The sequence below is a fragment of the Rhipicephalus microplus genome, chromosome X, assembly GCF_043290135.1.
Source record: "Rhipicephalus microplus isolate Deutch F79 chromosome X, USDA_Rmic, whole genome shotgun sequence".
In the NCBI taxonomy this organism is placed as follows: Eukaryota; Metazoa; Arthropoda; class Arachnida; order Ixodida; family Ixodidae; genus Rhipicephalus; species Rhipicephalus microplus.
In genome coordinates, this window is record NC_134710.1 from 148831963 (window position 1) to 148855054 (window position 23092).

Sequence of the window (23092 nt, forward strand, 5' to 3'; positions counted from 1 at the left end):
AACGCCCACGAGAATGACGACAAACACACGTGCTACTGACAGGGAAAGGGTTCACATGTATATTATTCTGTCGCACGTGCGCGATAAAATAATTAACCAACTTGTGTTTATCAGAGGTGGTTGCATAAAATTCAAGTTCGGGGTCAAGCAAAGCGATGGACAATTCAGTTGTGGAGCGATGTCAGTTCTTTTTGATACCGCAAGCTTCCAAAGCAGGTCTCAAAGAAGTGTTAGTGCTTCTTGCGAGAACGACTGTGTCCGAAAACATAGCAGTTCATTAACAGGCTGTCACATATATGCTACGATACACGTGTCCTTGTTTTCTTTTACAGCGAATGCTGTTATGAGATCGCAACTCGGGTCACGTGCCACCGTAGTTGTCCGCCGCCGCCGCTGGTGTCCGTAACGACATCACACGAAATTAGAAAAAAAAACCTAGGGCCAATGACACAGTGGCACTCGAACCGGGTGCCACCCCACTATTCTACCACTGAGGAACGCCGGAGCTTGGGACTTGTTGGCAAACTTTACTTAGGCAGGCTTGATGTTGGGAAAGCAATCGTGTTATTACGACTTATAAAGCGTTTTAGAACAGCGAAGAAACAACCAGTCGTCGCACAATGCGAATATCGTGATGAGTGGGTCGTTTAATGCTCCAACGCATTCAAAAGTTTGTTAATTGTTCACCTATTAACTGTTGCGCATACCCACTTCAGGCATAATTCCTCATCGTCGTTAGCCACTGCATGAACAATTGGCACAAAATTCTTCATTTCTCAGAAGAGTTATGAAACATAGCATAGTGAATGCCTGCCTACTACAAAAAAAATATTAATATTGTCGTAGTGGGTAACAAACAAGTGTGCCTGCAGTAGTTACCCAATGAGTGTTTAGAAAAGGCTCTGACAGGTCGCTCGCTTAGCTGTAAATGTGACTGTGCTACGCCTTACGCGCTGGCCCGGCGTTTTTCTTACTTATCGAGTTTCTGGACCCTGAACGTGAATTTAGGCTCAATCGCCTCTGGTATACACGCGTTGTTTTGTTAGCTAATGCACATGCGCGAGAAAAGAAAATCTATTTGAAACGTTTCGATGCTAATGCAGTTGAGTAGCGCATGTCTTCACTTTCAATCTTGCGGTCATCGGTATTGTTTTGCGCTAATATCTTTCAGCCAGTTATGCACCACGAATGAGTCCTGCAACAAACTCTTTTAAGTTACCGGATAACTGCCAAGTAAGTCCACATCTCGAAACACTTTTTTAACGTTGAAAACATCACCTATCTGTAGTTGAGGCTCCTGTGAAGATGTGAACCAGTGTTACGGCACTGCGGGCAACCGAGAACTTTCAGTTTAGGATGAAAAAGTGAAAATTTTCTTTCTTTTTCATTGGCATTATCATCCCTACTACACGGCGAGGAAGCTCGGCGCATGGCGAGGTAGCTTCTTTACTGCACACACACACAAACACACACACACACACACGCACACACACACACACGCGCGCGCGCACGCACACTCACACGCACACACACACGCACACACACACACACACACACACACGCGCGCGCGCGCGCGCGCGCACAGCTACAGTGTACTGACATTTCAGTTTCAGTTTAGTTTCAGTTCAGTTTAGTTAGCTAGCCCCACCGTGGTGGTTCAGTGGCTAAGGTACTCGGCTGCTGACCCGCAGGTCACGGGTTTGAATCCCGGCATCGCCGGCTGTATTTCCGATGGAGGCGGAAATGTAGGCCCGTGTGCTCAGATTTGGGTGCACGTTAAAGAACCACCGGTGGTCAAACTTTCCGGAGCCCTCCACTACGGCGTCTCTCATAATCATATGGCTGTTTTGGGAGTTAAACCCCACAAATAAACCAATCAATTAGTTAGTTAGCTAGTTATAGATAGATAGATAGATAGATAGATAGATAGATAGATAGATAGATAGATAGATAGATAGATAGATAGATAGATAGATAGATAGATAGATAGATAGATAGATAGATAGATAGATAGATAGATAGATAGATAGATAGATAGATAGATAGATAGATAGATAGATAGATAGATAGATAGATAGATAGATAGATAGATAGATAGATAGATAGATAGATAGATAGATAGATAGATAGATAGATAGATAGATAGATAGATAGATAGATAGATAGATAGATAGATACGGTCAAAGTCGCCGAAGTTGGTCGTTTTCTTCAGTGAAACAAATACTGAGGGTTATGCTGTGTGCCTTATAGCATTCAAAGAATGACATACCATTTAAGTTCGATTGTTAAAAGGCCCCCTAAACAATGCAGACATCGAAATTTAGTTGTGACGTTGCAGTTGTGCACGAGCCCACAGCGAACAAGTTCACCGGCTGGTGAACGAACGGATTGACGGATAGATGGATGGACGGACATCCACAGCTTTAACAGGCATTGAAGTGGGATAAGTTGGAAGAATATAATCACAGGAGAAGTAAAGGAAGCTGGCACACATAACAAATGAACACATTCAATTTGCAAAGGTATGCCAATTCGCAATCTTCCGAGTAACATGCATTTATAGCGTAAGTGGCAGTCCGTCTCAGTGGAACAGTCACTACAGTGCTCGGATGCTCGTGGCCCGTAGGTCGCGGGTTCGATCTCGGCCACGGTGGTTGCATTTCTGTGGAAGCGAGATAGCAAAAGTCCCTGTGCTGTGCGACGTCAGTGCACGTCAAAGAACACCATCATGCCATGCGAGAATATAGTCAAAACTTTCGGAGCCCTCTACTAAGGCGTCTCTTATTATCATATCATCGTTCTGGTGCGTAAGATCCTGAATTGATAGATTGACTCGTGAAGTTTAACGTCCCGAAACCACCATATCATTGTGAGAGACGCCGTAGTGGATGGCTCCGTAAATTTCGACCACCTGGGGTTCTTTAACGTGCACCCAAATTTGAGTACACGGGCCTGCAACATTTCCGCTTCTATCGGAAAAGCAGCTGCCACAGCCGGGATTTGATCCCGCGACCTGCGGGTGAGCAGCCGAGTACTTTAGCCACTAGACCACCGCGGCGGGGCATAAGACTCTAGATAGGATAAGCGGAATGGGCTAGCTTACTGGAACGATACGTGCATTCTAAAACATTTGTCGAATACAAACCAGCACAAACTGGCCGTAAGCGGCTCCACTACTCTCCGGAGCGTAAAATGAAGAATGCTGTCTTATTCATAAATTTTAGACATCGGTGTCTCAAACATCAACCGTCTGCGATTGGTCGAAGCGCACACGAGGTGCGCTTCGACCAATCGCAGATGGCTGATGGCGGTGAACAGCACAGAAAAAAAAAGGAATGGAATGGATTCGTTCCACGACTGCACCCCTGAAATATTCCTCAACATACACATTGTAGGTTCTTCAAAATTTCACTCTGCGCGTGCAGCTGAATAGCGCTAACTTGCTCTAGCGATGGGAAGAGAACAGCAGTAGAAACCGTATCACATCTCACAGTAACTTAATTAAATTTGGGAAAACAAGCTACCTGGACACCCCATGATAATTAAAGTGTTTATGTGTGCCACTGTATTCACGTATCCAAAATAAGCCAAGCGTCTGCAGAAGAGGCAAGCTTGTGAATAAAAATTCGTAAACAGGCTGTGGGTGCAGGAACCAATGTTTTGACAACTGGGCTTGTTTTATTAAAGGCGCAAGTTCCAGAGTTGAGGAAGACTCTTGTCGGAACATCGGCACCGGAAACTACCCTATGTTCTCGAAGTGTTCATTGTACTCGAACATGTAATTACGTGCTACACCCAGCGTGAATCTATCCGTTATTACTTCTACTTTTTTCTGAACAAACAACTACCTGCCTAGGTCACTGTTCAACAAGTCCTATTTTGGCCACCAGCCGCGCAAGCTGAGGGAGCTGCTTGTGGGCTTAAAGACAATATTCCTCGATGCAGTCAAGATGGACGTCATGTCGTCGCATCTCATGTCACACCTGCAAAACCTCACGCTCGATGTTATGCCCGTGTCCCTTCAATACGACACATTCGGCAACATCACCGAGAAGACGGCTTTCGTCCATGCCTGGCTGCACGATGCACAGCGTCACCAGGAAACGAAGGTATCTTTCCGTTACTTCTTACTTGTTTGCACCCCAACGGCAACGACAGTGTAATGACGTGAAATGGGGAATCCGCGCAGTTTTATTTAGGCTCAGTGTCAACCTTTCGTGTGAGTAATAGTGCCTAGGCACGCGTAAATGTGGGCCCGAGCATTACCTTATGTTTGTCTGGACGCGAATTCTACTTGGGCCTACTTTTTACGAATCCTTGTAACCTTAAACGAAGCTCGTAGAAGCCGCAAAGCCTGCGAGAGGACGTAGGAACGATAATAGATGAAATCACCTATTGATTGTAGGTGTCGGGCTTTGCTGTGTTTGGAGTTATAGTGTGTCAAATTATATAAACAGTACGGGTACGCGAGAATAGCAGAGGAGTATTGCAGTAGCGTGTTTGTTTATTCATGTGATCGTCTAGATTGTTTGTTCATCTTGTTTTCATGCCATTCGTATGTCGTCTGGTTTCAGGTTTCACTGAGACACAATCAAAACAATGCAAATTATTTATGATGCCCCGGGTCGCTCTATCACTATCTCATCCCCACCAACTCACGCAATCACACACAGGCAAACACACACACATACAAATATATTGCGGCAGAACTGAGCTAATGCAACCGTCTGACTGCCATAAAAATCGTAGTGATTCTAATAAAATCATCTGAATGCCGTAAAGTTTCAATACGCGGTGTCTAAGTATATGTTATTAACTTCAGTTACCTCAATGAATGATTCATGGTCATGTACATTAGTCGTCGCGAGGCAGATGTACCACTAGGCATCAACGTGGGTGTATCGACGTCAAACGGCGCTATAGCTCTCAAACACGAACTGACATTTTACAAGCTCTCATGTGTCACTACACAATAACCACTACTTTTGTGAAAATACGCTTCTCTTTCGTGTTGTACGGATTCCTATTATGAAGGGATCAGCCATGTTTTTGTTCCTTTATAAATTTAACATTCGTCGATCTTTACTACTTACTATAATGTAATCAAGATCCTAATATAATGTATTATCTAAGTCTGCATAACTGTAACTTCTATGAACTACCGCAAAAGTCACTGAAACATTTCTGCCAGTTGTTTTTAGAAAGTGTTGCTGTGTTTTACATATATTTTAATGGTAAAACGAGGCCCTGACTTAAAGCTTCCTCTTATACTATAACTATTGTGGTGGGCATGTGGCTAATTTTCATTGACTTCCCTACACCAGTGTGCGCGTGACTGTAAGCTCTGAGCCACAGACAGACCACATCACAGAGGTGAACAATCGAATCAGCTCGTTCTTTTCAAATTCCGTATTCACACAGTTACATTGTTTCTGAAGCTGATCACGCCCGAAGCAATGTGACTATTTGCAAAACAGTCGGTAACGTCTTTGAGCCTGCGTGGTTGCTTCTTTAAGGCAGTGAGTGCAGTAAAGCTGGGATATTTGCTGTTCAAAAGCACCTCAAGCTCTTCTGATAGCTTTAAAGAAATATTCATATTCCATGTGCGTGTCGCTTATTGTTCTGCTATCGACCACGCCTTGCGCGTCAGTGTCACTTTCGGCATGTGATGAATACATGCATGCCTGACACCGATCGGTTGGCCGTCTGTGTCGACCCGCGCAGGGCCTGGGTTTGCTAGAAACTTGGCCACGACTAGAGAACAGTGGCCAGCGGTTGTGGGTGCCTCCCCTGACTTTCTTCAACCTGATGTTGCATCCGGCGGATGACTCGCTGAGAGCCTTCTTACTGCCGCGGCTAGGGCCCCGACTTCTTAGCCATCTGTACTCTCAGGTATGCAGAATACTCTCCCGTTGGCGGTGAATTGCTTTTACTTTCATATATTCTAATTTCCTGTTATCATATACCACCTACAGTACAATTTAAAATCTATTTTATTCTACCCTATGCTTTCTTTCACTTCAATATGTGCCGTCTTGTGTAATTGCTATACCAGGTGTTTAAAAGACCACGCACCGGTTATTATTGCAACTTTTCAACAGCCATTCCAAGTCGAAAGCTCGGGCCGTCAATGGACATCTTTTCACCAGTAATTTTTAAAAACAGTTCTGGGTGAAGTAATTGACCACGCCTCCAGAAGGCGAGTTTCACAAACAAATAAACACGCGTCTGTTGCTTCAGTTTCCTCCCGGAAGCGGCGTAACTTTCTTGCGTTCTCCAAAATAGACGAGGGTAAGGAACCCATCATCTTTACGTGAGAAACCAGTATTCATTCATTGTTTTCTTTTTTTTCACCTGTTTTGCTTCGCGGCGCGTTGATGGCGTGCGACGCAATAGATGACAACGCAAATTAAAAGGTCACGTTTATTGACGTTTTCAGGAGCAACCATTGCATATATGTGACCTTCATTTTCTCCTCAAGTGCCTCCTCTTCGAGAGCGATGGCAAGGCCTTTCGTTTTAAGAGTCTGTCTCCTTTCGTGCCACAGAGGTTTTCTTTAATCATCAATGCTCACTGCTACCGACCAATTTATGCATGCACTTTTTTGTTTGTGTTGTCCATACCTTTGAGGCGCCCTGTTGAGGTTCCGTGGCCACCAGCTGCACACTTGTGATGAAGCTTCTGAAGAGTTTCATCTTGCAGCACCAATGAAAGCGATCAGTATGAACTTACCAAAACGATGGGAACGTATTCAGTGTGTTAGATAGAAATGCGTCACAATCCGAAAAGCACGCAGCTGGGGCCTGTGTGAGCCACGCCGCAAGATCCCGCCACACCAACTAAGTCCTAGTGTTCAGACTAACGAAATACTAGTATCCAACACGTAGGGGCGCCGCCAGAAACATTTTTCAGAGGGCAAGACGGGAGGTTAACCGTATACTTTATAAACGTTCGACCATGTATATATGCATGCAGAACTGAAACTCTTTGAGGGGGGGGGGGGGAGTCAAAACTTTTCTGCCACCCCCTCCCACCGGCCAGTAACGTCTTGATCATCAGAGTCAAAGTACTGGTGGTAGTGCCAACTCCAATGCGCGTAACATGCAGCTCTTTGATGGCACTCGTATCAAAGTGGAAATTGATGGGATAGATGTCCACGAATGATCACGGGGTCATGTTTTTTTGACAAGGTCTACCTCCTATAGCTTAAGGACGTGTTGTTGGCTGATACATGCGCAGTCGACCAGTGAGACCAGAAACAAGAGTACGATAATCCCCTAACTGTAGAGCACTTTAGACTGCGCTTTAAGGTTCACGAAATAATGTGAAAAGAATATGAAGCACATTTATAGGCATCCTTTCAAATCCGGCAACCTACCTGGCTTGATAGGCTGTGCCTTGGACGATGGGTCATTCCACACCAACTGTCCTAAGCATGGGGTTCATCAAAAATAATTTCTATAAATATATTAGAATAAATTACACATATACACGCATTATTTCTACAGTAATTTCCAAAAAATTTCAGCTGCAAAAAAATGTTTTTCGAGTGTGACCACCATTTTGGATTCACATAATGATGCAAGAACAAGTACCGAAAGAAACTCCCTCGTAATTCCGCCTTTTCGCGCATTCTTTCAACACTTGCTTATTATTTTTTTAGCATTGGGCTTTTCTAATAAGACACCTCTTTATTGTACCTTAGTGTTTTTCACTCCATAGCACGGTCGCATAATAATTAACTTGTAGCAATTTTGAAATGTTTTAATAAAGAATGAATATTTCTCATATGTTTGCTTTACTTCTGTCAGATGTTTTAATAAACGTACTGCTTTTTTAATAATTTTTTTTGCCTTTTTGCGGCGTATAGGCCGTAAAAAAAGATCTTAAACTTAGAAAAAAATGCCATTTTGGTCCATGTCAAGACGTCTGTAGTTTCCGAAGGTTGTCTAAGAAAAAATCTGACGAATAGCGCATACGGTTGAAAATATGAAAAGCATACCGACATTGTTCACAAAAAGTTTATTCGAACTAATTTCGTTTTAGTGGAGAAAAGGAAATTGAAATATTGTGTCCAAGTTGCATTATTTTAATATAGAGGCAATAGTCACCAACTCACTTTTCTACATAAAACACGAGCCGTAGTGTGGTTACAGCACATGGTTTCAAGTAATGTTGTTACATATTGAGTTCCGAAAAGAGTGTTGCACGATGTGACCATGCACTGCGCACTCACTGCTTTCGTACGTCGTCTGTGACTCTATAAGGACAGAATACGCCTATCTGGTTTTCACAGTTTAGTTTGGGTGGTGGAAGGCTGCAGAATTTTGAGTTAAAGAAGCATTTGTCAGCCACGTAACATGCACTTTTTTGCCGCAGGTAAAAAAAAATCACAACAGCCGATTACGGTGGCGTAGCTGTAGGCAGCCGCGTCAGGTGTTTACCAAAGAGTGCCAGAAAACACCATTACTTTTTGTTAGTACTTTGTTTTGTATCAAGTAATAAATAAGTTAACAATATAACAATGCGATGGACCTACATGATCAATGCCCTCAACAATGAAATACATTACTTATTGCATGTGGCTGTGATAATCAATCTGCGTCATAAAAAGTTCCGTTTTAGTCACGAATTAAGATGCACTGTCAGAAACGCTTCAACTTCGCATAACATAATTCCAAGGTACTCAGCAGTACATTCCAAGAAATAAAACTAAGGAAGGTGTAGTTTTGTGAGCGTTTCCGTGATTAAACCTAATGAGTCTGCAACTAATCATCTAACTATTCTGTCCCCAGTCAGCTTCAGCACTTTCATAAAAAGAATCAACTATAAGGCCCGAAATCGCGCACAGTTTTTTTATTGCATTTGTTTCGAGTAAATAAAAAACACTTTTCACGTTGGTCCTGGAACGCGGCACATCGAACGATTGTCGAAAGTGGTATTGCCTCCAGAAACGTGACTTTCAGCAGTAATACGCAGCGCAATCAAACTAAATGACCATTTGTTCTCCACTCGGGAATACTGCAGGAATGTGCACATTGAGTTTCAGGCCGTTTGAAGAAACACGCGGCGTGTGACACGCCTTCAAAGTTCGTGTGCACGAGTGTGTACGCTGTTAAGAAAGGGCTTTTCATGATAATATGTGGGGTTTAACGCCCCAAAAAGAGCATATGATTATGAGAGACGCCGTAGTGAAGAGCTGCAAAAATTTTGACCACCTGGGGTCTTTCAAGTGCACCCAACTATGATCACGCGGGCCTACAGCATTTTCACTTCAATCGAAAATGCTGCCGCTGCAGCCAGGATTCGATCCCGCGACCTGTGGGTCAGCAGCCGAGTACCTTAGCGACTACACCCCTGCGGCGGGGCTAGAATAGGTTTTCAGTCTCAACGTTCCTGTAAACCGAATAAAGGAGATGCAAGCGTGGACATTTGTATCTGATCCACACGAGGTATTTATATGCATTCCGCAAGGAGCGGCCCACGATGGGACCACGCACTGTGCATTCTCGCTTTGCGTACATCGTCCACGACTGTATGCCGACATAATAGTCCAAGTTACTCTTCACATATTAATTTGAGTCGTGGGAGGCAGCAGAGTTTTTGGTTGAAGTATAGGGCTCGTCAGCCAGGTTACATGCACTGTTTTACACCTAATATGAGAAGATCACAACATTTGATTTCGGTGGTGCAGCTGTCAGCCCCCGCCTCCAGTGTGCGCCAGTGCAATAAGTAACGCGATTCATTGTTGGGGACATAGTGGCATCTAAGCTAATCGCACTGTTATGTCTTGTGTGGTTCTCATCATCTGGCCTAATAACGAAATAACACGTTGCCTCAAAACTCTCAAAAACATTTGTTAGTATGCAAGGAACGATAAACAGTTAAGCCGAAAACTCAGTCTTGATGGCGACCACTCATCCAATTCACCAATAAGCCTTCACCATGCCAGCCCTGCACTCCGCGCCCTCACACACCCCGCCAGTCTGTCATCAACTCCTCGCGTGTCTTCTCGGCTGGCGCTTTTGTAGATGACGCACCCTCCCATTGCGCAGCACATGATACTGGGTGCAGCAGGCGATGCACCCGATTCCCACAATTTTTACTCATGTTTATTATCACCGTGATACGTAGTATCCAAGGGAAAGTACTGACATAAAGAGCTTCAAACAATGTACTGCGACTACACGACCACCCTTTTTTACGCAGCGAAGTCGGTTTGTATTAAGCCCCATAGCAAAATAGTGCAATTGGGAGACAACGAAGTTTTTTTTTCTTTACTAAAACAACAATAACTTCGATTAAACTTCATGTGAACGAAGTTGCTATGATTCTCAATCGTATGTGTTTTGTCGCAGAGTTTTTTCTCGAACAACGATAGGGTAACTACGGAGGTCTCGACACAGGCTAAAAAGGCGCTCTTTCCAAGTTTTAGATTTTATTTTGGAGCCTAGGCGCCACACACAGGTGAAAAGATATCAGGAAATGCGTTTTTTTGAAGAGGTTGGTAAAAGTATTTTTTGTATTATTTCAGTAATTGTTTTTGTAGCAATATTTTCCAAAAAGCTACAATTCACTCAGTTTTTTCTACGTGGTAAGAACTGAAAGATATAAGGCTGTCATAAGGAATTGTCTTATAATAAACGCGCGATGTTTAGAAAACATGAAAAGCACGTAGTGAAAGAATCCTTGAAACGGTCCATTTATAGAAAATTATCTTTTCGTATCTGGTTTTCTACCATTTCGCGAATTTCTAATGGGGGTCACGTCCTCAAAAAAATTTCACCACTAAAAATATTCCGGAAATATACTATAAATATAATGTTTATATATGTGCATGTTTCTCAATTTTTTATATAAATTAATTTTTACGAGCACCAAGTTTGGGATGGTTGACGGGAAATCGTCCTTATTCAACAAGACACTACGCTCTTGCTTACCGCGATGACGCTGTAGAATACTGGCCAACTCTGCGCAGGAAGGTGACGGGAGCTTAGCGCTGTAAGCACAAAACAAATGCAGGGGCAGAAAGGCCGCTCATGTAAGAGTAAGACGTGATGTCCAAGCACCATCACGTTTTAAACTATGGAAAATTCTAATCTTGTGTAATGCCCGAGTTTAAGGGTCTATACTATACTCGAGAAAATGATTGGTTGATCGATCGATTGATTGAATGGATGGTTGATAATTAAAGATTGATTGATTGATTGATTGATTAAAAGAACCATAACGTAAGCTATGAGAGGCCCCGTGTTAAGGGCTTCGATCATTTTTCTGCCGTTCTCAAAATCTCTGCCGTTCGTCAAGTACTCTACAGCATTAGTACCTTGTGCAGTGCGCCATTTGTGATTTGCCCGAGGTGGAATTCCAGAAGCTGTGAATTTCGCTTCTGTGCCTGCGTCCTTTTCCACCGTACAATATTAAATATAAAACTTCATTTTAGAATCGTTGGTAGTGATTACCTTCAGTTGAAAAAAGTTCTTTCGGCACCGTTCTTTTCCGAACTTGCGCCTGTCATGATTAAATAAGAGATCACTACTATGCTTCAATTTTCTTGAACGCATCAGTAAACAATTGACACTCTGATGAGTAGGCATGGTCAAGAATATTATGGAAGTGGTCGCACACACACATTCTCATACTTTTATCGATTAAACTTAATTTTGGTAGCAACTGTCCACTTTTTTGAGATGTCAAGATCAGATACCAGCCTTTTTTCGTCGACACCTTTGTCACTTTATCAAAATACGCGGTGATGTCTCTTAAGGACACTTTATGTAGTTTTTGTGCTTCTGGAATACGTTTGCACGCGTGCGACTTTTAATTACGCTACGCGATATACCATGTTTAAATAATTCAAAACTAAGCATAGAATTTAGAAAAATGCTCTTTGTACATTTGACCTTCACTCATTCGCAGAGAAAGTAAAACTTATATGCACCACAAGTATACCTGTCCGTGTATGAGCACACGTCTTCCCAGTCGAGTTCACTACGAGACGCTCCGAACATGTGCAGACTGTCGACTTTGCGCGAGTGACTCCCGGCTCAGCAGACTCGCTCGTCATGAGCTTCGACACATTGTCGGCTTGCCTGAGGCGAAAGGATCCAGCATCCGGGATATCGGCCACTGATCTTCATGGTCTGCGAGGGGCTCTCAAAGCATTCCGCAAGGAAGCACTAACGTGAGTAGACAATTTTCTCTCAACTTCGGGGCCAGATCGACCACTTTCTCGACCATAAAAAAAGTCTATGAAGCCAAGAAACTATTGTGGCACTAAAATGCCCTATGTTAATATAACGTAAATCGTTTCCGTTCTTCTGCATTCAGCGTTACTTCAAATATTAGCAGATATGTTTCACTTCTCGGAAAGTGCCTTGTTCTGAATGGAATCGACAATGGAAGCTCACTTATCTGTATAGCAGTAAGAATAGCTATCGATGAGAATAGATTTCTTTGCGTATAATAAGTATTTTGTGGGGCTGTATAACATTGTCATGCTGTTTTGGGCCCCGATACGACATCGCTTTGCGAACTCTTCATCGATGAGCATGTGCGTTAATGACCTGCAAAAAAACTACGTGACCGTGATAGGTCACCGCAACATAAAAAAGAAGCACACCAATTGGAGGAAAAGGCGCATTCCTCATCTGCCGATGTTCCTTTTTTGCTTCATGAGTACAGCCCAACTAAGACCACCTTCTTTTCAGCAGGCTCATCGAATCATGTTTACCGGAATTGAGTAAGTCATGTCGGAGCAAAAAATGCGTTTCCAAACGTAAACCAAGAGACCTCCCATAAACGAGGGTGTGACTATGGACAGTGGAGAGTAATAAGAAATTGTGAGTTTTCGCCTTTGTCAAGGCTATGACACAAATTTGACGCAAGAAACCACGGAGTAGAAACACAACAGAAAAACTAGCACTTGCTGCACGCACAGATGCAACCGATGTGCGAAGCTCCTCAGAAATTGGACGCCAGCAACTATGCCCCTGATTTCACTGGTGGCTTTCATGAAGGCGGTAGGGTGGGGAGCGGGTGGAGAGAGCGTCTGTTGCGCTCGGTAGCGGGAACAACTGAGTGAGTCCATGGTGTGCGCGGGACAGCGCGGAGTCGTCTGCCGCCATGCCTGCGCTCCCGCTGAGCCGGAGCGTCCACTTCTAAAGACGATAGTCTTTCTTGGGGACCTTCAACGCAAAAATTTTGATCTGTCTGTCTGTCTGTCTGTCTGTCTGTCTGTCTGTCTGTCTGTCTGTCTGTCTGTACATTTGTCTGTTTGTCTACTCTTAACGGCACCGGGTGCTTGAAACGGCCGACCCCATCCGCAGCGCCCACCAATGTTGCTCAAGCTTATGCGTTCATACTTGTGCAATTGTCAATTAAAAAGCAATTATTGCGCATGTCTAGGGCACCGTAACAACACGTATATACACCGCATGTGCGTCTTTTACTAGAAAAGGCATACATAAGTAATTTCAAGGACCGTAGCGCTTATCACGCTGCGCTGACCATACAACGCTTGCACGAAAAGGCGAATGTTTCCAACGCTTTGCTAAGACAAAATGGTGGTGACACCCATAGAGTTTCCCAAAATTAACTAGAGGGCACTCTGGCGCGGCGATCGTTCAGCGACCATGGGAATGATGGGTAGTACACACATTTGGCTAGTCTTCGTACTTTCGGGCGGCGAATCGTACTCGCGGCTTCGTTTATTACTGGTTATGGTTTTGTTTTGAAAGAAAGAACAAACCCGTTTGAACTTAGGGACTTGATTCAAAATGGTAAGCTTAAAAGAATAAGGTTGTGAAGCGCAAACGGTGAACATTTGCTAATTTATGTTTTCGTGAAAAAAACAGCTCCAAGCCACACGTACACACACGGAGCCAGAAGCAGGCCAGAAGTACGAAAATTAGACAAATGTGTGTACTACCCATCATTCTCATGCTCGCTGAAGCGCCTTGTGTTGCAACTCCCATAGACACTAGCGCCAGAGTTCCCTCTAGTAAGTATTGTGGGAAACTCTATGGGGGCACTTACGCGTCTCCATGTGTTCTTATCCCCTTATCAACTCTGAGACGGGCACGCACATGCGTCTCAGAGTCACGCAATTCGTTTTCCGGGACAACTGCCAGATGGCACTCGCGTCTCACGTGTGACGTGACTTGATGCGCTCGTTCGCCTCCGCTGCACGCTCGAGGCACTCTAACGCAGCGCCTTCAGAATACCATTTACCGATTTTCTTGTGCAGAACATCAAATAAATGTTATGTTCACTCTCTCCACACGCAAAACTAGCGTCTTTGGAGGACATTTGCAGATTGACATGCAGATACGAGGCCTTTTTTTTTTCTTCTTTTGCTGGGCTCGCTTACCCGGTGCAGGGAGCTCAGGCGGTGTCGGCGGTTGCTCGCCTTAAGAGCTTCGCTCCAAATAAGTTTGCATTATTGCTTCAATATGCTGCAATGCTGGAACAGCACTGGCCATGTGTACTTCATATATTAGATCACAGTGAATCATCAGTCTGTAGTTGAAACGTGCTGCGAAACGCTCCTGATTATTTTGGTTTTTCCTTTATTTTGTGAAAGTTTTGTCTGCAATATGTATAGAGGACTGAGTGCCTATTTCATTCCTGTCACGCCAAACAAAACGTGTGCATCCTAAGCGTGCTGCCTTGGCCCCTCGCAGGTTGGTCAGTGACCACCGATTTGATGGTGTCGAACATCTGAGTGCCATGCAGCTCTTTTTTGTGCTATACGCTGTCAACGCGTGCGGAGAGCTGCGCTTCGCTAGTCGCCACCGTGTCAACGCGCTCTTACGCAACGTACCTCAGTTCGCCGAAGCTTACAAGTGTGGTCCGGGCACATCAATGAATCCAGAAGAAAAGTGCAGCTGACTGACAACGACCGGGAGGAGTGCGCCGTCTTGCCTTCTTCAGTTCGATGAACCTACAGCACTTAGACATTGGTCTACAGCTCAGACGTATTCGTGCGCATAACCAATACTGTCGGCGCTTGATACTTTTAGTTAAGGATCACATTCTGTTATTTTTCCATGTAGCAGCTGCGCATAATATCAAATCTTCGGTACATTAGTAGACAGAATATCTTATAATTGTTTTACTTTCCTCGATGCTACAGTGGTTTATGAATAGCAAGGGCGTTGCAGTAGTTATACTTTGTGAAATAGTGAAATAGAAATGTGGCCTTCGAATATGGAATAATTTCTCAATCAAACACTGATGGAAGACATAAGAGGAAACTTCAAGCAAGAGAACAGCGCAGGAATGTCGTGCTGTGTGGCTGTCGTGTCATATGGCGCTGTAGTTCCACTTCTGCTCGGACCATGTTGGCCTGCAGTATTGTTAGTTATATATTTCTAATATGCGGCTGCGATGACACACCGTGTATCCATCATGGCTGTTGTGGCTGCGGTGCGCTTTACGAACTTTTCACGTCTTTGAGAATTCACAGAAAAACAGTAATCGGGAAACTTGTTGAGTCTGTTAACGGTAAGTACGCACTTCACGACCTTGACTGAAGCGTAAAAATTGAGCTGCTGACCTCAAAGGTTCGTAACTGCATGGTCCCCAGCTTGTAGTTTAAGCGTTATTGCAAGCGTATTGAGAATGAGTGTCACCGAGGTCACCCCTGATTGTTTGAATGAACGTCTTCGGCACATTTGTTATATGTGAGAATATACTGAAACAATTTCTGGATATGTATTTTTACGCCGTACATTAACATACCGTATCCTTGAGCTTCTTGCTGAACTGGGTCTGTTCTCTTGCATTAGTTAACAAATAAAACGTACACGTGCGACGTGCACTGCCACAATGGCGATTACATATTGCAAATGAGCCACATTCCTACCCTTAAAATACCTCATGTTTTAGTGAGGTTCTAAAGCTACAGATACTCATCAACAAGGCTCATGTGGTACCTTCAGGGCCCCTCCTGCAGCCACTGCAACTACCTCTGTTGTGGCCGCCGCTTGTAAGCACGTGGGAGGCGTCCTTACACGCCGTCCTCAGAGGCAGCTTTTGCCTCTGCTGCATCAGTTGTCACGTGATCATAGAGGGTGGTGGCGTGCTTTTGGCTGGTCAGCTGGGCGGAGCCTACGCGCCGTGACGTAGCTACAAGAACTTTCATATATCGATAGCGCCTACTTTTGTTTACAAACATAAGATAGGTGTATAGGTTCCTGCAGCTAGCGTGGCCTCGAGAATGAAGGTGTTCAAATGCAAGCATTCCGACCGGACCTCTTCAACGTTATGCAATGAAAGATGCAACAAAAGAATGCGCCTAACTCTGCAAGCTTTTGTTTCGTATAATAAGTCATTTATCGCCCATATTCGCCTATGCCCACTATCCAAATTGATCTTGTGCCCCTGGTTGCGAAATACTATCCAGAGGTAAGCTCGGGCGTGCTTGTGTGGAGAAAGAGAACGGGGTAAGTCCACAGCAAAACAAAAACGAATGCATAGTGTTGTTCAGCCAACTCTTCCTGCATGCTGTCGCCATGGCTTCGGTGGTCAATCTGCAGAACTCGTCGAGCGAGTATTACGTCCAAGGCATCATCGTAATAAACTACCCTGTTTTCCTCTTCTCCGCGCAAAAGCTCTTGCGTATGCAAGGCCTATACGTTGGTCCGCAGGCATGGCCAGATTCATAAATGTTTAAAAAGCTCACAAAACGGATACCAGGACCAAGCTGTTATGTTCCGCTACCTCCTCTGTGGACAGTAATTCGTCGCGTTTATCGTGATGCGCAAACGCCGTGAAAGTGGCTGCAATTACCCAGTGCACAAGCTTCGCTGACCTCGTTTAAGAAAGGTCTACCGTGCAGAGGTCTAGGATGAGAGTGAGGCACGTGGTTGCAATTTGCGCCGTGCTTCCCAAGCGTAGCCACGTTTGGGGTGCAGGCAAGTGTAAATTTGTGCACCGGTGCGCTTGGACATCAAGGCGGTACTTTTTTGTTGTTGTTTGTTTGATTCTAAAGGCGGAAGCGGAACGGTGCATGCATGGTTTGTATCGCATTTAATTTTCACTTGGCGAAATAATTTGTTGACAAAAACCTCTCGAGTCCTAATATTTGATCCTCCAAACTTTATCACTTCTGCAGACCGACCACAAACTATAGTTATCGGTGATGTTTGGGTTGCAAAGCACAGATACGCAAAACAAATTGTGAAAGATATTTATTATGCACCACGCACGATGTCTTTATAGGTATGACATTCCTGGTTTCAATAAAATATGTGGCGTTTGATGCCCTAGAGTGTTTTCACAATTAAAGCTTTTCTGATGTTTGCTCTCGTGTAAACAGACTCACAAATAACACATTGTGATGACATGTTCTAGTTGTTCCTTTTTTTGTTCTTGTTGTTGCTGTCGTAGCCGTCATCGTTGTTGTTGTTCTTGTTGTTGCTGTGGTCAGCGATGACATGTACGTTCTAGTTGTTCTTGTTTTTGTTGTTGTTGCTGATGTAGTCATCGTCGTCGTCGTCGTCGTCGTCGTCGTCGTCGTCGTTGTTGTTGTTGTTGTTGTTGTTGTTGTTGTTGTTGTTGTTGTTGTTGTTGTTGTTGTTGTTGTTGTTGTTGTTGTTGTTGTTGTGTAACATAGTGTCAGAGACAACTCCTGGTGACTTCTTGAGTGTATAAACGGCGCCAGTGAGACCTCTTTCATTTATTTATACGAGGCTCACCTTTTTTTCATTCTTGTTTAGTTTTCTAAGTACCATCTTGTGCACAGACACACGGCCAGCATCGTTTTCTACTACGTTCATCTTTTGCGGCTATAAATCTTTGATTCATTGCGATGGTAGCTCACCTGAAAGTACTGAAACTTGAAAAGTTTATTTTAGGACCACTACTTTGAAAAAAAAAAACATTGAGGATCGATCTCTTTTATGACCGAGATAATTATTTGCTAGGTTGACCAGGCGCTTTTCACAACTCTTCGCCAGCACCATTTCTCAAAAGAATCAACCTCTCGTTTCTACTACTCGCACAAGCACGTCAGCATGGGAAAAGCTAGGCCGTTAATCAGACGAATCTTACTTTTATTGCTGACATATTTGTCATTGATAATCTCTAAAGGTCCACGCATATTGCTCTATTTTTGAAGTACTATATTCACTGCATATGTTTCTCAGAGATGCAACCTTTGTCTGTTTTGGAAACTGGAAAAAAATGTACAGATGCTCGTTAACTGTAACGCCATTGCCTATTTGAATGACTTGTTGTTCATCTGTTATCATTGATTTAGTAGTTATTTTTTTAATGACGAGCCTTCAGGCTTTCTTCTTTTACTATCAGAATTAAGGTTACTTTTTTGCCTTTTATGCTTTCTGTTGCTAATTTTGGGTCGTCTGCATAACACAAAATAGTGTCTTTAATTCTCGCTCCTATATATGTCGAGGATATGATTTATTATTATGTCTAGCAGTATGTATTTATGTGTAGTAGTTATTTCTTAATATGTATTACACATACGAGTTCAATAACTATGCCAGGTACGCTGTACTTGATGGGGATGGTGTAACTGAAATGGGCGTCACGTCACCTAGTCAGCCAAGTCGGCCCAGCCGGGAGCAGTGCACCTTCGCTTCTCTCCCCGACTGTCGTGAAGGCCAACGGTTTGTGCAAAACCTGAGGCAGAATACGCCCCTGTGGGAGGATGGCCTAAGAGGCTTCGATACATCGTGCTGCGAACAGTCCTCGCATTTAACACGGAGAGCCGGGCCGCAAGGTGTGGCTGTATAACATACTTAATTTCGGTTTCCAACCACGGTCGTTCCCTAGGTGATATATTGTCTCGCCGCTGAGCATGATGGTGCGGGCTAATTTGATTCCTAGCCGTAATGTTTCACCTTGAGAGAGGTCAAATGCAAGTACACCCATGTACTCAGGTTTAAGTCACGTTAACGAACCTCAGGTCATCAAAGTTAATCTGAAGCCCCACCTATCTATAAGTCTTGTGTCCTACTTATATCTTGGCTTTGACAACTAAAGCTAACTATTGTCTTTCTCTGCCTCATCTTAGCTGTTCACATGGCACAAAGCAAGGAAGCTATACAGTTATATGACAGCTGTGTTGCTCCCATGCTATACTTTTGCAATTAGCAGAAGGTGTTTGAAGTGATATAAAACGTTGGCAAAGCGATTTGCAGCCCCTATACTATACTTTCAATGAATGCTTCATAGACATCATTCTTAATTTCTTAAGTAAGTATATTACAATGCATGCATCTTGCAAAGACTCGGGCACAATTCTATCACATCCATTCTTTTCTGCACAAGCCATTAGGTGTGTTCAGCTGAGCCCGCTTTTTGCGTTATGCGAAAGTAGTTTCTTATCACTCGTATCACACGAAGACACAATCGTAATCTTTCAAGTGCCCTTTCGGCTCCAAATGTAACGTTTTACTACCTACCGGTGGTGGCAGAAGAAGAAGGTGAGCTTCGGCGAACATGCAGTAATCATAGGCCAACCATGTATTTATTACGAACTGACTCGCAGTGGCTTGAAAAGCATCAAGGAGACCAGTGCCTCATATCTGTCCCCCACAGTGGACCTCGAAAAGAGGTGGCTAACGTGCCTTGGCGAATCCCAGACGGTCGTTTCCGCGGTCAAACACGGTGTAGTAGCGTCCGAGGAACACGTCTCCCAGAATCCAGAGCGAATTCTTTGTGTCGTGGCCCATGAATCCACTCAGGCACGTCTTTTCGCCATTCAGCTCCCACTGTACCGGGAAGAAAATCGCACTGTTTATATCACCGCGACATGTGAGATGTTAAGGGGAACAGCATTGTAGACCATCCCTCATGTTTGTTTGTTTTTTTAAACATGCTCGTTTTATTTGCGAACACATCTTCCAGCTGAAAAAGAACTTTTTTTGTTATTGTTGTAGTGGTGTTGTAGTAACAGCGCTTCCGCTTTAGCTATTGTGAAATCCGTGCATCCAGCCGTAATTGCAGTAACGATCGTAATTGCTCAGTGCACACACTTGTCGCGCTTTTAGTGAAGGTGCACTACGAGATCATATTGAAATGTTTGTTCCGATTATTATCCCACTGTGCTAAGCAGCCAGTAAATGTCAAGACGGGTGTTCTTCGAAATAGTTCTGGTCTTTCATTTTATCGTAAGTTCAAATTAACCCATGTTTCTTGAAACACGCTTAAACCGAGTAGCCGCGTGAGCTTCAGAAATTTTTACTTTTTTAAGTTGTCAAAGAAAAAAAAACAGAACAGTTCAAAGCAATCTATATACGAGTTGTGACCCAAGTCAGCGACCTTTCTTCAAACATGTGTAGCATGCTTCTTCTCTTGCAATTCAAGCTGAAAGCGAATAAAACGAAGATAAATTCAGACATCCATTACCTGGAGAATGTAGTCTTTCGGTCTCAGCACGTACCGCTTCCCTCCGATTATGAATGCAATCTTCGGCATAGTGCGGAGGCTTCCGCAGTCTACGACGAGCTTGAGAAGAAAGAAAAAGAGCGAAAGAATTGTGACAAATTCGGCACACACATACAGTGAAGCTTCATTGTGTATAATATGCCTTATTATATGCATTATGTGTACTAGTGTTGCTTTCTTTACTAATGCTGCATTTTAGTACTACAATTCACTGTATTATGTGATACGCTGTGTGCTGCTGTAGTTTAGGTATGTTATGTACTGAGGGTATGATACAATGTCACATTTTGTACGGCTACATTTTCACTATATGCCTCAGCGGAGGCCTTGATATATTTAATTTATTTTTATTATATATTATTTTATTCTTATACACATAATGTTCAGGTGTGCGAGACGCCACGTGCTTTCACGTGTGTCTTCTATCCACTTGCTCTAATGCGTACAATATTCATGAGGTTGATGCATATTTTTCAACATACATGTCTCGGAGGCCTATATATATATATATGATCCCCCCCATGGCATAGCTTGACTGCAGAGACTATAGGCCGGCAATGGTGCGACCTCTTCAACAAGACAAGCAGCAGCTGCCGTTATCACCAAAACGCGAAGAGGTTGGCGAAGGATCCTTCACTTCAGAAAAGATGAAGAAGGAATTCAGGTCTGACTACCTGTGCGCCTCATGGCGAGCAAGTTATATTTCTTTTAAAACTCCAAAAGCTTTACGTGTTGTCTCCTTGGGGTCATTATTTCTTGCTGTCGTAGGTTTCTGCCAAACAAAAAAAATGAAGAACTTTGAATTGACATCTCCCTGCTGTCCCTGTAGCTTTTGTCGTTAATCTGTACAAATCGTTGAGCGAGTTCTGCAACCGAGGCCACGGCTTTATATGCTGCACCCTCTTTGGGGCGAAGGTCGTATTGCTAGAATGGCTAGTTGGGCAAGTTACTGATTTATAATGTACTGCACAAAAAACGAATGGAAACACGAAACAGAGAAAAAGGACAGACAGGCGCAGTCTATCAACTGAAGCTTTATTGCAACACCGACGTAATATATAAAGGAAAGGGTAGGGCAGCGCATATTCCCAAGATCTCTGAGTCGTGCGCCAGTGTTGCCTCTGTAGCCATACACGATAAGGAGTTGAGCTTTCTGAGTTTTGTGTGTGGGTGCTATTCTTGATGTCGCCTAGCTATTGTTGATTTGGCCCCTCATGCCTTTTTTCCTCCCCTTTTGCCCTCCCTTGCTTTTATCCTTTCGTTTATATATTGCCTTGGTCTTGCAATAAAGCTTCAGTTGATAGTATGCGCTTGTCTTTCTTTTTCTCTACTTCGTGTTTCCGTTCGTTGTTTTTGCGCAGCACATTAAGAATCGTATTGCTAGACAATAACTTCGGGTGTTTTATTGCAATATCAATTATGTAGACACCCTCGGCTGGATTTTGCCGCCGGCGTCGGCGTATTTATATATAGAAAACTGCAAGAAAAAACACAGAAAAAAAGACTCCGGCGCGCGGAATCGATCTTAGGTACACTCAAACGAGAGTGCGAGGCGTTAACTACTGAGCCAGCACGCAGCACGTCCTCCACCGTTGAAACGGCACGCTATTTATATCTACCACTTACCGCTGCTGTCGGGCATCTCGGGGGGGGGGGGGGGGGAGGGGGGAATTATTGTGTTTTCAGCATTATAAGCAAGATGGCGGAATGAGCGCGCGTCACCACATCGCGCGGCGGTGTGCGCTCTAATCTCCCACGCGTATTTTGCCCCGCTTATAAGAGGGAAGAAGCTCCCTCGCACGTCCTTATCTCTGGTGAGGAGGAGCAGAGGAAGATCGTACGTCTTAGCTGGCCTCGGGCTTTACCTGGAGCAATTTTGTTGTAGTTGCCAGGTGCACAAAGGTCACTGCAGTCATTGCAGTCTCCGTTTGCAAAAAGCGCGCGCTTTTCATACACAGCAAAAAGACAACTGAGGTGCTCATTGGCGTGCATCTGTACCTGTGTGTACGTTTTAATTTGATTGCGTTAGAAAACTTGTGTCGCAGGAATTCTGAAGTTGGCGTCGGTACCATTGGTTGTGAGCGAAAAATTGAGAAAGCAGCAAATAAAAGGAAGAATAAAATTTTGGGCCCACTTAGGATCGAACACGGCCTGTTCGCGTGGCAAGCAGGTATCCAACCACAAAGCTACGGTGTCCCTTGCAGCTGTTCTGGTGAAAAAAACACTACATAAATGTCATGAGGTAGAAGAAGTCTTCTCAACGCATCTTGTTTGACAGGTGTCACGACGAAAACGAGTCCATTCGGTGATTTGTAGGCGCATTTTGGGAGGCCATCAAACTACGTCGAAAACGTCCGGGATAGTGCAGCCATCGCCACTGAAAACGCACAGAAACTTTAAAACAACTCTAAAAATGGACAATCATGTCAATCTAGCGGAAAACATATCATGTCTTTCTAGAGGCGATGATCAAGCAAGGAGGAGGAGGAATAAACTTTATTATTTAGAAAGCGGAGGAGAAATAAGAGAAACCAAGTGTGACGGGGGCTACGTTGAGGCCCAAGGGGCCGGAACACTAGCAGACCAGTCTGCCAGCTTGGCCTATATATGGAAATTTGGGCTCCTTAAGGACCTCTCCCATGCTTCCGGTGAAAGAGATGGCTGCAGGAGCTCC

The 23092-nt window shown here is 43.9% G+C and overlaps 2 protein-coding genes across 2 annotated transcripts in view; one reads left to right on the forward strand and one right to left on the reverse strand.

Moving 5' to 3' along the window:
- Nucleotides 1–12023: 12023 nt before the first annotated feature.
- LOC142777003 (neprilysin-21-like) lies at nt 12024–15165 on the forward strand. The gene is made up of 2 exons (XM_075881309.1): nt 12024–12184; nt 14685–15165. Exons 1-2 carry the CDS (start codon nt 12066–12068, stop codon nt 14890–14892), a joined length of 327 nt encoding a protein of 108 aa, XP_075737424.1. The 5' UTR covers nt 12024–12065; the 3' UTR covers nt 14893–15165.
- Nucleotides 15166–19479: 4314 nt separating this feature from the next.
- The window catches only part of LOC119177016 (lysosomal aspartic protease), a 64084-nt gene continuing 60471 nt past the window's right edge, over nt 19480–23092 (reverse strand). The window contains exons 6-7 of the mRNA XM_037428364.2: nt 20380–20478; nt 19480–19742 (exon numbers count right to left, since the gene is read on the reverse strand). Coding sequence (XP_037284261.2) covers nt 19590–19742; nt 20380–20478 — 252 coding nt within the window. The 3' untranslated portion in view covers nt 19480–19589. The remainder of the gene's footprint in view (nt 19743–20379; nt 20479–23092) is intronic.